This window comes from Heterocephalus glaber, unplaced genomic scaffold (assembly GCF_053883595.1).
Source record: "Heterocephalus glaber isolate CG9 unplaced genomic scaffold, H.glaber_assembly_v1.0 deba00001564, whole genome shotgun sequence".
NCBI lineage: Eukaryota > Metazoa > Chordata > Mammalia > Rodentia > Bathyergidae > Heterocephalus > Heterocephalus glaber.
Window position 1 is genome coordinate 21,472,017 of NW_028258351.1, and position 15,491 is coordinate 21,487,507.

General features: G+C 44.4%; 1 protein-coding gene across 9 annotated transcripts in view; it reads right to left on the bottom strand.

Annotated features, from left to right (window-relative positions):
* Gas7 (growth arrest specific 7) overlaps positions 1 to 15,491 on the bottom strand; it is a 228,466-nt gene that overhangs the window by 106,238 nt on the left and 106,737 nt on the right. The window contains exon 1 of one of the 9 annotated variants that reach the window (XM_004857527.4): positions 13,024 to 13,140. The exons of 6 other annotated variants lie outside the window; for them this stretch is intronic. In XM_004857527.4, the coding sequence (XP_004857584.1) occupies positions 13,024 to 13,047 (24 nt within the window). In that variant the 5' untranslated portion in view covers positions 13,048 to 13,140. Of the gene's footprint in view, positions 1 to 12,891; positions 12,911 to 13,023; positions 13,141 to 15,491 lie in introns of those variants that run through there. 2 more of the 9 variants (XM_021238521.2, XM_087191831.1) reach the window with 2 other exon arrangements.

Consider the following 15,491-nt stretch of genomic DNA (forward strand, 5'->3'; position numbering starts at 1 on the left):
ATTTATAAAGAACTTCTCCATTCTTAGAAGTGGGCTCCAACCACTCATAAAAAGATAAATGCAAAACTACCTTTGGACCAAAATGGACAAAACCTTCATCTTTAGTCCTCCAAGCTCTGTAGAATTAAAATGGCCGTGGAAGCTTTCATAGCCCAGGATGTCTTGGATTACAGCTGTTCAACAGTAACAACTGTTCCCAACACCACTTTGACACTGCATCACCCAGATGAACAGATATGATCATAGACAACAATGCATTGCTACTGGCACCACAGAGGAGTGGTTGCCACTGCAGATTCCAATATGGCCTCAGCCAATAGCAAAGCACCTCTCTGGGTCACTGTAAACCAGGACTCTAATATACTCCAACTCGAGCTCTGCAGAACACATTAGTCCTGAAGACACTGTATTCTTCAGGATTCATTCCCCAGTGTTAATCCCTCAGGGTTTGCAAGACTCACAAATATACTGCAGTGGGCTTATTATTTGGGTTCATCCTGGTGTTTCCATACAGAAGTCACTGGACTTTTGTTTTATAATGGTCTCCTTCTGGCCTCGGGAAATAGGTTGGTTTTACATTTAAGTTCACTGTACAAATGCAAGACAGCAGGAAACTCATAATCCAAAAGCAAAAGGACTGACCATTATTTTCACTGAGTGGAATTTTCCTGAGTTTAATGAAGTCAGATAAGACTAACTCTCTTGTTATGAGTCTTTGGTTCAGTTGAGTTGAAAATGATCAATCAAAATAAGCCACAGTTGCTATAGGCCCTCTGTAGGATGAACTGTGTTGTCTTATAATGATAATTAATAAGAAAGAACATCTGGGTATGGCAATGACTCACTTTTTCTAAATGCTTCATAGTCAGGAAGGGAAAAATTATTTACCAGCCCGAGCAGTCTCCAGGGTACAGGGTCTCAAGGACACCCCCCCCACTACCATATGTGACCCCCTGGCTACATGACCAACCAACCAGCTAATAGTTACTCATTGCCCTTTCCTGAATGCCCTGAAAGATGCAGGCAAGTATTACAGCAGGGCTTGACTTCTAAAATTTGGAAGACAAGTGACAAACACAAGTGAAAAAAGAAGTAACTCTCAACGCTGACTGTGACCACGCCAGAGGATAAGTGGGGAGACAATATGAGCTTTCAGAAGACAGAGGAGGGTGGGACCAGTATAGATTGGGAGGATCAAGGGAAGCTTCTTGGGAGATAAAGAATTTGCCTCACATCAGGGATAAAAAGAAAAAGCTTGACAGAGTGCCAGGGACATGATGTAAGAAGCAGAATAAGGCTTGGTAACTATGAGGGCTTGTGGGGGAAAGTGATGTTGATTCTAAGGGGAACAGGAGAAGCTAAAACCAGGAGCCTCCAGATTTGGCCAATAATGGGCCAGTTCAAGGGGATGTGATGGAGTCTGCTGGTTCTAGATCCAGTGGGCAGTGGTTGGGGGTGGGGGGGAATTAGTCTAGTCCTTGGCAGGTGATGTTGACAGCCAAAGCAGAGATGGTGAAGCTGGAGTGGTGGCCTTAGAGTTCATAAGGAAAGAAAGAGAGCTGAACTTCAGACCTCCTCTCCTCTGAATCCCCCTGATGCTCTGGGCCAATCTCTCCCCTACTGTGCCTTTAAGAAATTGAGCCCAGGGACTTCACATTGAACTACATCCCAGCCCATTTTTATTTTGAGACAGAGTGGACTCAAACTTGCAATCCTCCTGCCTCAGCCACCCATCACCATATTTGCTCTTCTGGGCCTTCTGTTAGTGCATGCAGCCATGCTCACCCTTCTCCAAGACTCTCAAAGGCAAGAACCAGATCTTCATCTTTTCCCCTCCTCCTGGCTTGCTGCCCAGCCTTCGAGGGGTACATGAGGAATGAATGGATACAAGTTCTGAGAATCAGTCACAGAAACCAAAAGAGGGAGGGATTATAGCAAGAAATAAGTAGTTAACCATGTCTAGGAGAATGCTCCATGATACAGGGAAGGCATGTCCCCATTTATCTTGGAAAGAGGACTATGGACAGGAGGTAAGTATGAAAAGTGATCACAGGCACACTAGGAATGAGCGAGCATGCAGGCACAAAGGAAAGTAAGATATTAAGATGTGATGCCATTTTTTTTATAAAGAATGGTAAGAAATAGGACAGGGTCCTGGGTGGTCCTGGGAAAGGGCTCCTGTTGGGAATTGGCTGAAAGTTTCTGGCATGGTAGGGTACCAGGCCCTTCATAAAGTTTCTGCATCCACACCATAAAGGATTTCCAATATCAAGTGGACATATTAGACATGACGCCCAGTTTAAAAGACATCTAACCAGCCCTGATTCTAAAGGATTCTCTCACTCAGTGTCTCTCTCCCAAGTTTCAAGCATTCACAACCCACTGTCACAATCCGCCCCCTCACTATGCAAAAGCAGCACCATGATTTATTCAAAAAGATTTTTTTCTTGTGGTGCTGGGGATGGAATCTAGGGCCTCACACACAAGCATTGTACTGCTGAACTATACCCTTAGCCTACTCAATAATGTTTTGAACTAACTTATAACCAATTTAAATTTAGTCCAGTCCCGCATAATAATATCTATGAAATCATGGATCTCATTTGGTTGTTTTATTTTTTTCTATTACACACTAAAAACAGTCATCTCAAAGTGTTCTAAAATTATCCTGCAGATCCTCAGTTGTAAACTCTTTGAGAAACACTGTCTTAGGCTGTTAAAAAAAGCATCATGTAGCATCCACAAAATGGTTTTGAGGGTTCTTTTTGTAAGGCCAGAAAAGTGAACCTGAATTTTCTGCTGACCACACAGTCACAATGGCAGGAAAGTGGTTCCCAGTGTGTGTGTGTGTCAATCACTACTGGGAGGTTAAGCGGAGCAGTAAAGAGAAAAGGATACGCCCTGAGGTGTAGCCACCCTGAGGATACCTCTGCCAACTTGCTAGTAACTATTCAACCACCCATAAGAAAAGAAAGAAGAGAGAATTCACCCAGTCTTTAAAAAATACAAACAAAAAAATACAATCAGAATCTAGGACAAAATTCTCCAGAGTCATTAGGTTTATGCAGCAAATAGGCAAAATCATACAGAACAGAGACCAGCTTACAAGGGAAAATAGTGCCTTCACCACTCTACCCTGATCTGAGATGCACTTCACAGAGTCACCACTCCTGCCTCTAATTTTCCAGGGAAAATTTGTACCAACCTTAGACCTCAGCAGCCACCCTTCTCTTCACAGTTGCAGTCTCAGAGTGGCTCTTTCCCCCCTCTTGCCCTTTTAGGCACAGCCGTTTCCAGAAAACAGGTGAGCAGGAAGCACAGAAGAAATACAGTGGGCCTGGGAGGGGTGCTCACCATGCTGAGGAGGATGGCACCAACGGGTCAAACCAGGATGACGTCCTGGCAGCGGGGCATGAAGAGCAGGCCCCAGGAGTTGTGATTTCCCATGTACTCTGGAACACCAGAGAAGGAGGAAGGAAAATGCCAGCACACTGGGTAAAATAAAAGCTCTTTGAAATGGAAAATGGACTGAGAGACATATGTATCATGGAACTTACAGTAACTGTGAGAGGTATTACGTTCACAACCTTCCCTCAAGTGGAAGGAGTGCCTCGGTCAGCAGGAGTTCATGTGTTCTGTTGGTGTATGCCACATCTACACAGATCCCACCTTCTTCAAGAATGAGGAAAAAACTGGGTGAGTTAGCACTCACCTGTAATCCAGGAGGCAGAGGAAGGAAGATCACAAGTTCAATTTAGCAAGACCTTTTCTCAAAATAAAAGATAAAATGGCTCAATTCCCTGTTGAAGAAAAAGAGAGAGAGAGAGAGAGAAAGAGAGAGGGAGAGAGAGAGAAGGAAGGGGGAGGAGGGGAGAAAAGAGAGAGAAGAGGAATAAAGATAGGGAAAGTGTGGGGGTGGAATCACACAGCATCAAGGTGAGGAAACACCATTTGAAAGATTTAAAGGAAGAGCACATCTCAAAAAGTGATTCATGAAATGTCAGAATGCAAGAAGCTGTGACATTTTTTGAAAGAGGAACATAAAATAAGAATGAAATAAAACAGAGCCAAAATATAAAGGATGACTTAAACATAGAAAATGGATGAGGTAGGGACTATACTGCTCATTTAAATTCAAGTTAGTAGCTATAGATAACTGAAAATATAAAGAATAAAATTTTGAGCTAGAGGGTGTAGCTCAGTGGTAGAGCACTTGCCTTGCATGCATTAAGCCCTGGGCTTGATCCTCAGCACACCACAAAAGAAGAGAAAAGAAATTAGTGATCATTAAAAGTTCCCCCATATTGCAAAGATCAAAAATCTAGGAGTCAATAGATATATGAGAAGTGTTGCATTGGAAAAGACCAGAATAAACAGACTAAATTTAATAATCAATTGCAAAGATGTAAACAAGCAAAAAATGCACATAAACAAAGGCAAAGGCAAAAAGGTTTTTAAGAAAATCAGATGTTCCTCAGACTTCTCCTCTACACTGTTTATGACTTGAGAGCACTTTCCACTAGAATAAAAGCTCTGTGAGTCAGGACATTGTTTTGCTCACTGCTATAGCACAGCGCTCACACCAGGGTCTGGTATGTATGGCCTTTGGGAAAGTTCTAGAAGACAAGTCCTACTGATGTCATATTCGTGGCAAGTCATACTTTTTACTACTGGTATGAGTTATCAGTAAATTTCGGTTGAATGATGTGGAACACTTACGTTTAATGGAATGTTTCTTGATTCTAGAGTCAAAAATAAAGCCAATTAACATCATTAAACCAATATATAAGTGTGTCAATATATATGTATATGTATACACATATACACATAGTTTAATAACAAATCAAACTGAATTGGAAATAGGAATTTTTCTCTGGAATGTCTGTGACCTGGGATACACATATCCACCAAGATGTATTAATATTTCACATATGAAAGAAACAGGAAGGCTCTCCAGGCACGCAAGAGAAGATACCACCCACTTGTGCTCAAGGCACTGGGATAAAGCAACATTAGCAAAAAGACAATAGGGAAGTAGCAATATAAATGCATCTGTGAGTTACTTCTTGCTCAGGGTAGATAAACTCTCAACTCAGGAATCCCGTGAAATGTGTGCTGTCTAGTAGACTTCTCAGCTCAGGGCGGGGTAAAGCTGAAGAGCCCTCCTATTTCATTTACTTACTTTCTTGCCTCCAACTATCCCACAGCCAGGCTCCATTTTTTTCCTGCTCCGGTCATGTAAGGCCAGTGCAGGAAGCCTCAGAATGAGGGAGGAGCAGACATGACTGATGCTGCCCTTTCTGTTCCAGGTGCACACCCACAATGGGGGACTATCCAGCTCTGGGGACTGTGTACTGAAGAATCAACAAAGCCTTTGTGTCTGGCCTCCACTCAAGCAGCACTGTACTACGTAAAGTACTGTAGTGGCCATTTTTCAAGGAATTTAGTAACTTTCACCATATTTAGAACACGTTGGGAGCTGTGTGTGGTGGTTCACACCCATAATCCCAGCACTCACGAGGATGAGGCAGAGGGATCGATGGGAATTCAAGCTACATGGTGAAATTAAGGCCAGCCTGAACTACAAAGTAGGACCCTGTCTCAAAAAAAGAAACAAAACTCATGGTGGAAGGACCAAGTCTTTTCCCCCTTCCCCTTACATCAGCAAAGACTAATAAACCACCCAATGGCCAATGTTATCAAATCCTTTACCATTCTCCAAGAATTGTTCCTGCTTTAGACATCAGACTATGTAGTATGATCTCAACTATGGAATAATGCTGTTCCCACTCCAAAATGCTAGGCAAAGACACAAAAATGTTAACAAAGGTTATCTTTGTGTCTTGGGATCCTTCTGTTTACTTTATGCTTATTTTATCATGTTTTTTTCCTTACATGTTTTTTAAATAATTATTTCTAAAATTATTTTTTCAATCAAGAAACTCCCCCTTCCAAAATCAGCATATAAAACTCTAAGTAAGTATGATTCGAATTTTGTAGAAAAATAGACAACCAAAAAAAGGGAAGAAAAAACTCATTTTTTAAACTTCTGTTTTTCTGTATTCAAGTTTTCCACAATGTGCATATTAATTTTAATGCATTTTAAATCTTTAACTTATTTCCTATTATGAGCTCATGCATGAATATAGCCTTATTAAAAATATTTAAATAATGCTCATAAAATCCTTCTTAACATATCGCAACTTGTCTGCCAGCCCCTAAAATGACCATAACTTATTCAATTTGGGTTCAATGAACTATTTTTCAAATGATCAGAGATTTGCATGGGTTCCCTAAAAGAGCAAAGACAAAATGAAAGACAATAAAGAACTTTCTCAACCAGTGCGCGCATGCACGCGCGCACGCACACACACACACACACACGCACGCACACACACACACACACAAAGAGAAGGAAGGGACTTTGGAGATTTCTTGATCCCATCTTGCCATTTTACAGACGAGGAAACTGAGGCCTGGAGACAAAGACTGAACACCAAAGTCCCTCTAATTTCCACACAAAGTCCCCTCTTTATTGCCCTCAGGCTGCCTAATTCTTAGTGTAGGTATCACCACCATGGCTAGAGGATAGTGCAGCAGAAGCAAAAGCCCCATTTTCGGGTACTCTTGGGCTGCCCTCAGCACCACACTGGGAAAGGTAACCCTCTCTGTCCAGCCCACTCTGCTCAGCCATGAGCCACTTCCCATCTGTTTGTGGCCACCAAGCCCCGTGAAGGGACGAAGCCCAGGGAGGAAACATCTGCATCCACAGAGGAGTGAAGTCATAAACCCACTTGATTTTCCCTTTTGGCAAATCTTCTGCCTTTCTCCCTCATTCACTGAGATGCAAAGCTCCTTTCCAACAAGGGGACCTGAAGACTCCAGAGGATTCTGGATATGACAGCTCCATTCTGTTATAGGGATTCCCAGCACAAGGTGCTCATGAAGTCCTGGAGAGGGGTGGGGATAAAAACATTAGATCGAAGCCCCATAAACCACTCTGCTACCCACAGACATCTGTCTACAGAGGTACCTTGGTTCATCAACTTAATTTGTTCTATGATTTTAGAAAAAATGGCCACATTTGTGTTTGTGTGGGAAAGATGGCCACGGTTGTGTTTGTCATCTGATGCAGAGTTTGCAAACATAATTTTGTCAAATGCTTCTGTCTGCAAACCAAATTGTCTGCAGACAAAAGCATTCATGAACTGAGGTAGCACTGTATTTGCTCCCAAAGCCAGCTTCAGCCAGGCACTAAAGAAGTTCAAATCTAGGTTCAAACTATGGCCTTCCTATCACTTAACTCTGGGCAAGTCCATTCAACTCTGTGAACCTCATTTCTTTCTCTTTTTCACACATAAAAATGGAAAATATATCACCTACCTCACGAAATGTTTGTAAAACTTCAGAGGGCAGAAACTTCAGCAGATGTGTAATAACCTCACACCACACAGTCCTATCCCCAGGAAGTCACTGAAAGATCTCTGAGAGAGTCCATCAGCTGAGGTCACTAGGCTGACTTACACTGCACAGACTCTCCAACAACCTTTCGGAACACTCCAGAATAACACAAGCTAACCTTTCTGACACAGACCAGGGTGGTCTTAGGAGCAAGAGGGAGGGATGAGGGGAACAAGGGTAGAACTCAGGGAACCATCAGAAGAGACCGGTAAAACCCACGGGGTAAGAAAACACCCAAGTCCACTGGGGTTATACAACTAGATTTGAAAGCTGGTGGCCTGAAAGTAATTGAGACTGAGAAACAAACACAGCTTGACCAAGATCTGGAAACCGACCAGTGCAAGACCCTGCCGACCTTCCCAAAGGGGCCTGCACTGCCTTTTCTGAAACTGTCTCATCATAGGCAAAGAAACCCAAGAGAACACTCCCCTCACTTACTTAGACTCCTAAAAAAGAGAAAGGCTGGATAACAGGGAGAAAAGGAGGGCTAGATATCCTCAAAGTCAATTCCACTACCTCTTTTCTTGTCTCAGTCGAAATACTATTTATTGTGCACCAGTAACTTGATATAAAATAGCTCACTGGAACTTACTTTACAGAATCCCTGGGAGGGAAGTACTTATGTTCATTTTATAATCTGGCTCATTTGAACCTGGGTATTCTGTCTTGAAGGCTAGAGCCAATTCCTCTCCAGCCTAGTGCTGCTCCCCCTCTCCTCCATCCTACCTGAGGCTCAGCAGGCATCTAGGAATTCTCTATCCAAAAGCAAACACTCCAGGGAGGAAGTTGCAGAGGAAGTCACAACCAGTTGAACCCCTAATTATCAATTTGACACCATGGAAGGTAACAGCTGATTGCTAGCAGGGAGTCTTGTTAACGGGTGAGCCAAGTCCCAGGCAGGGAGAAACGGGTTGTTAAGGGGGTGGGTAGGAAAATATCAAGATAAGCATTTCCACAGCAAAGAACTCTGATCAGCACTCATGAGGGAAACAGTACCCTAGCAGGCCATCCACGGGAACACCACAGGTGGAGTAGCTGTGAACAGACCTGTTTTTCAGCCTGCAGACTTAGGAGCTACAACAGCCAGCCCTTGCCTTCCACGCAAAGCAAGGGAAGCAGAAGAGGCCAAAGGCTCAGCTCTCATGCTGATCTACTTGTGCTCAGTTGCCAGGAGCCCTTCCCTTCCAGGCTGAATTCTGGAAGCCCGGGCCCAACTCTCTAGCCAAGAAGGGGACAAACCTGCCTAGTGGCCAAGCTCTGCACCTCTGGGCTGTCTCCTGGGAGAAAGCCTCTGCCCTGACTCATCTTCTCCTCCCACAGACGCTCCTGTCTGGGTGGCCTGTGGCGAGTGATCATCATCATCTCCTGCTCTTCTGAGCTCTCCCAGCACAAGAACAGTGTCCTACTCACATCGGTCCCCACACACAAGAAAATATACATAAGAAATCCATGTCTAATAGATGCAGATGGAGTTCTTCCCAGTCTCTGAACAGGATTTTTCAATTCACTTAGAAAGTGAGTTTCCTACTTTATGGAGTCACCTAGGCACCGAGGGCAAGAGCCGTGGAAGAGAAACCAGAAGAGACCAGAATGTAGAGACACAGCAATGCCCATATGTTGATCTATTTCACAGTAGGAGGGTGCTTAGGTATTTAAAAGACTACCAGAAGTGTTAGATAATTAAGCTACCAATGAATGAAATAGACCAAGGGAAAAAATTACCAATGGCTTGGTTAGGATCTGAGAAACAAGCTTCAGAAGGGCCTAGGGGCCTCCAAGGAAATATGTCCAGGACAGACTTGCTTTCTTGGCTCATGCAGTGTTCACTAAAACAATTAAAGCCGCAGAGGCAGGTGGAGATGTCCAGGTGATCACCTATGAAACAGCAATCTGAGTTCCTGATGCTAGATTTGAAATGAACACATGACTGGCTCTTGCCTATATATTTTAAAGAACTGGTATAATATTTCCATCCAAAGACACCCCAGCTCCTGAATGCCTGGTCACCTTTGATAAACCTGACCCACTTGATGTGATTTAGTTCCTTGGCCTTTGCTAGAGTCACACTGGCCCCATGGGAAGGTAGCCCAGTGACCACCTCCCCAGGACAGTGCAGGCATCGGGCTTGTTCATAACGATGGTTAGAATGTCTCCTCCCCACCAAAGTTCATGTGTTGAAAACTTGACTGAAATTTTTGAGAGGTGAGATCTTTTAGGTGACTAGGTCAAGCAGGATCTGCCCTCATGGGTGGATTAATGTCATTCCTGCAGGAGTGAGTTAGTTACACAAGAGTGTACTTGTTATAAAGGCAAGGTCAGCCCCTCTTGCTCAATCACTCTCTTGCCCTTCCACCTTCCACCATGGGATGTCCCCTCAAGAATGCCCTTACCAGATGCTGACACTGGGCTCTTGGACTTTCCCACCTCCAGAACCATGAGGCAAATACATTTCTTTTCTTTATGAAGTACCTAGGTTGTGCTATTCTGTTGTAGCAATGGAGTATGCATCCATATTGCATCTGTGGGATCCACAGATGGTGGAGTGAACAGTCAGTCGGTGGTTATCTAAACAGGGACTAGGAGTTGCTGAGTCTCCATGGGCTAGATGGTCATCTCCAGGCCTCTCATTTGCTTAGGACTCTGCCTCGAAGAGCATGGGGACACAAGCCTGCACTCCTTCTCTTTGGCTAGGGATTCTCGCTTCTCTTCCTTTCTGGGTCTAGAAAGGATGGAAAATGACAATAGCAGATGCTGCCATCCTATCCATACTCCAAAACAGTGGAACAATGGTTCCAAATCTGCAGCAGGGAGCAGAAGCCATGCTGCCAGGCCTACCCTTGTACTCTCTGAATCTTGAGATTCAGTATGGGTCTGGGTGTTGCCCCCAAAATTTGCATTTCTAACTAGTTTCTCCAAGAGATGCAGCTGTTACAGGTTTCTGTGGTTTGGAACATCTGATTTCAAACAATGACAACAAAAAAATCTATTTTAAATCTACCTTTCATTCTGGAAATGTAATTAGTAGGAAACTGACAAAGTCACTTGCAAAAATGACAAATTCTTTGATACTTTTTCTTTTTTTAGAAAGTGTGGCCCCCTTACTTTCCTTCTTTGATGGAGATAGCTACAGGTAATTTTTTTACCATAAGCAAAAGACCTCAAATGAAATGAAAAATTGGCAGCTGTTCCACTGTTGGCCTCAGGGTTGGTGGACAGGAGGGATGGGTGGCAACTATGGCAAAGTGGAAAGCCACTATTCAACATCAGCATACAGGAACCATACTGAAAGGCAGGTTTGGTGTTGCCAGAGCTTTTCATCTAGAAATATGAATTTTTAACGTGAACTGTGCTGATTTTAAGATGTTGGCAACCAACTAAAAATTTTTAAATGAAATCATGGGTAAAACAAAACAAAACAAAAACAACAAAACTAAACAATTCTGCCCTTGCTCCTGTCCACTGACTGGCCAGCAGCATGCAACCACTGGTTTTAATGATTAGGTATTTGTATATGCAGTCTTTGAAGAGGGAGTTCCCTAGTTTTTTGTTTTGTTTTGTTTTTTGGCACCAGGGATCGAACTCAGGACCTTGCGCTTGCAAGGCAGGCGCTGGAGCCACTGAGCTAAATCCCCAGCCCGGGTTCCATAGTTTTAAAGAACCGAATACCACTTCCCTAGATTGAGCACCAATCAGCACATCTATCCCATAGCATCCATCCTTTTAGCTGCAATTGTGTTGCCAGCTCCTTCCCATCCCAACTTGTGCTCCCCAGCCTGGGCCTAACCTCTCTAGGAAAGGAATCGCAAGGATGGTTTCTGGGACCAAAGGGACCCTGGGAAGCCTACCTGCTCAGCCTCTGGCAGAGTGGTGCCTCATCAGCTGAGGAGAAGGTTCGGGGGAGAGGAGCTGTGTGAGGCAGCTGGAAGCAACAGTGTGAGGCAGGTATCGCCAGCAAGGGAGACAGGGAAAGTGCTAGAGCAGGGAGCCACAGGTGGGGCAGGGGTTTGGAACCTGTACCTGGGCACCATATATACCACTCACAGGCACTTAGATTACAATTGCAAATGTTCTCTCATCAAGAACATAATCCCATAGAGCTGAGGGTGTAGCTCAGTGGTAGAGACACAAGGCCCTGGGCCCTGGGTTCGATCCAGTACTGAAGACAAAATAAAATAAAACAAAACAAAACATAAGAAACAGTACCTGTGGTGGCAATCACCTGTAGTCCCAGCTACTAAGGAAGCAGAAGCAAGAGGATCACTTGAGCAAGAGTTCAAGGCCAGCCTGGGCAAGATTTTGTCTCAAACAAAATAGCAACAAAAAGGACAAGGTCCATATCTCTGGATACAACAGACTTCAAATATATGTGAAATGTTTGGTGTGATAGAAGGCACTCCAATGTGATATTCCAAGAAAAATATAATTGTACTGGAATTTGCACCATACCTGCATGCCCCATCTCAGGCGAACTCTGGTTTAGCCAGTGTCTTCAGATACCACCCTCTCCCAGCTCGGGGAGGACAGAGCTGTGGTCTGACACTTATGGGATACTCTTGATTTGATTTGCAAATCACACTGCCCCCTCACATATTGCAGCCCAAACACTGTCCTCATCAGGTTAACAAACACAGTGACCCTGACTTACCACAATGCTGCAGAGAGATACTGAGCACACGTCAAGCTTAACTAGGGAAATCAAGCTTCGGGAAAACTGACAAAATAATCACACAGGTACAAAGTGGCTGAATCCAGTTTTCTAGATTCAAGCGCCCATTCTTTTTCCAGAAGGCTAATTGGCTTCCTGATCTCATTATATAATCTTGTGCTCATTACATTCCCCCAACTTACAATACCAGAGAGGAAAATCCCCCTAGTATGCTTCCCTGTTTCAGCTCCTTTAACTGATGTGGTCCCCCACACACTGCTGTATGTAACGCAACAGCAGAACATGCACAAATGCACACGTGTGACTCAGAAGAGCTGTATAGATGTCCTGTTTGCCTCCTCCCCTCTCGCTCTCTGGCTGGCTGTGACATCTGGCAGAACATCACCTTTCTGGGTTCTCCCCGTCTTGGAGCCTGAGGGAGCTATACCAGTTAATTCCCAAAGGCCTTTCCAGTCTTGTCTTCTCCTGAAAGTTCCACCACACCATTTGATCCCTACCAGAACTGGTCAAACTAGGAAGTTAAGAAAAAGCAAAAGGAAAAAGTGGAAGATCCAAATCAGAAAACAGAGGTAAGCCCAAGGAAATCAGGAACGACTCACTGAGCCCATCTCAGACACATCCTCTACCCAAGTGACATTCTCTTCTTGGTGAGCCTTAGGTCACCAATGTGACCCAGACTCACTAAAGGAAAGAGGAGGGAAGACAATGGAGGAGAAAGGAGAATCAATCACCTGAGTCTCTCCAAAGCAGAGGCAAACCCTTACCCAGCGAGAGGCTGTCCAAGGAAGGCTCCTCCGTGTGCAGGAGGTGTCTGGTCACCTCACACTCACACTGTTTCAATTAGCTTCTAGCATCTGCACCAGAGATAACCTGCTGCACCCTCGGTCCCTACTCACCTCAGCCCCACAGTCCAACCTCATGCAAATCTGACACGCTGGTCATTTTCTGCCACTGTCTCCACACCCGTTGTTTCCCCCTGGCATTGGCTAATTCACTGTGCAAAGCAGCATTTATATATAGAAAGTTGCAACCACGCAGGTTAGCATTAAAATAGAGACTTGACGTTGCCGTGGTAACCAAACAAGTTATATTCAAATGAAAGAGAAGTGTTCTGCAATTGGAAAAGCATGTCCACAGCCTTCCAGGACAGCTGGGCCCCTTCCCCCTGAGGGTGGGTGGGACAACCTCCAGAGCAGTACTTGGTCCTGGTGAATCTCCTCCTCCCCATGAAGTCACTCACTCTGGTTTCAGCCCTGGTCACTGCCCCCAGCACATCCTCCTTCCTAAAGTCAGCTCTTGCCTGGGGTAGATCTGAGGCCAGAACACTTGTGCGAGTCTGATGATCCTGACCAAGTCTACTGATTTGCAAAAGCACTATTCTTAAAGCACTATGGTCCTAGTGTAATTACCAAGGATGCTTCTGGAAACAAAGGTGGCCTTCTGCCACTGCCTGCCATAAGCAAAAAGTCAAGAGGCCACCGACCAGCTGAGTGACATTACCAGACTACTTCAGGTTAAAGTTTGAAATAAGTAGGAAAGGGGGCAGGAGAAGCGATCTAGGGCCTTCCACCTCTATAATTCTAGGATCTGCATCTTTCTCATAGTTCTCCAAGTATTGCTGAAGCCCCTAGTGTAGCATAAAAGCTATTGGTTCCTAGATCCAGCACATGGAGCAACCCTCTGTCACTGTCACTCAGCACAGATGCCCACAGCCTCCAAGTCAGAAGTCAAAGGAGCCACTAAGAGGCTGGGGGCCTTGAATAACCCTCTGAGCCTTTCTGGGACTCATTTATACATATATTGTGAAATCAAGTATGATCTAGAATGGCTTTAGTGAGAAAAATGACAATACTAAATGCAGACAAGGAAGCAGAGCAACTAGAACTCTCATCCATTGCTGGTAGGGATGCAAAATTGTCCAGCCACTCTGGAGAGCAGTGTGGCAATTTCCCACAATGCTAACCATACACTTACCATATGACCTAGCAATCCCATCTACAGGCATTTACCAAAGAGGGTCCTCAAAGGAAATAGAGGGACCTCACTGGGATCTCACTGGGACCCCAGGCCTTCCTCTTTGTCTCTTTTTTGCCATGAGGTAAACTGCTCCCCCCATCCTGTACTCCCCAGGATGTGCTGCCTTGTTACAGACCAAAAGTCAACGGGTCCAGCCAATGATGGCATGGGCTGCAACCTCCAAAACTGTCAGCCAAGACAAACCTTTTCTTCCTGTAGTTGACAGTCTCATTCAGGTATCTGTTACAGTAACAGGGTTGACTAACACAGCAGCTTTATTCACAGTAACCCCAAACTGAAAAGAATCCAAAAGATGATCAGCAGGGAATGATTGGCAAGCTGTAGAGCATTTGTACAGTTGGGTACAAATGACTAATAAAAAGGAACAAACCACTGGTACATGCAACCACTCAGATCTCAAAGGTACTAAATATTGAGAAGCCATTCTGAAAAGGTTAATACTGTGTGATTCCATTTATATGGCATTCTCAAAAGACAAAATAGGGATAGAGAATGCACCAGGGGTTTAGGTAGGGGAGGGTGTAACTGCAAAAAATAACATTAAGGGATGTTTAGGGGTGATGGAACTTCTGCACCCTGGCTTCGGGGGTGGCTACACAAATCTACATGTGTTAAAATTCACAGAAATGTATACCCTAAAAAAGTCAGGTTTATAGTATGACAACTGAACAAGTAAAATAAATGGTACTTTCACTTCTGGAAGGAAAATATTTCAGAAGATGACACTCAGTTCAAACAAGGGGTACTCACACCTAAAAGCCAAGTCCTGAGAACTATTTGCTATTAGTATTAATTTCCGATTAAAAAAAACCCTTTTCCTGTTCCAGACCAATGCTGTCAAAGTGTGGTCACTATCACCTGGGGGTTCATTAGAGTCAGTCAGACCTCCTGACTCAAAACACTGAGGGTGGGGCCTGTGTTTGCCCATGCCTTCCAGGTGAGGGACGGGCCTGTATGCTGAAGTATGGGAACGGCTGGCATCGATTTACCAGCTACAGCCAACTGGGCCAGGCCATTGTGAAATGTTCTGGCTTGTGTTCCTCTCGTATCAAAACACCATGGACACAGACCAGATCTTTCCCATATCCTACTTGCTCACTGGCTCTTTCTTCTCTACATCTCTCAGCACCCACCCCCCAATCTCTGCCTTTAGTCTACTCCAGTCATAGCAAGCTATTGCCCTAGAGGTATAAGTCAAACGCCACACCTTCATCTGACCCTCCTGAGCAACAGGGGACACAGAGACAACTGGGATAAGAGTATCTGTGACTCAAGCTGAGGACCAGAGAGGAGACCTTGGCCATACACAACTACCACTGATTCTGCA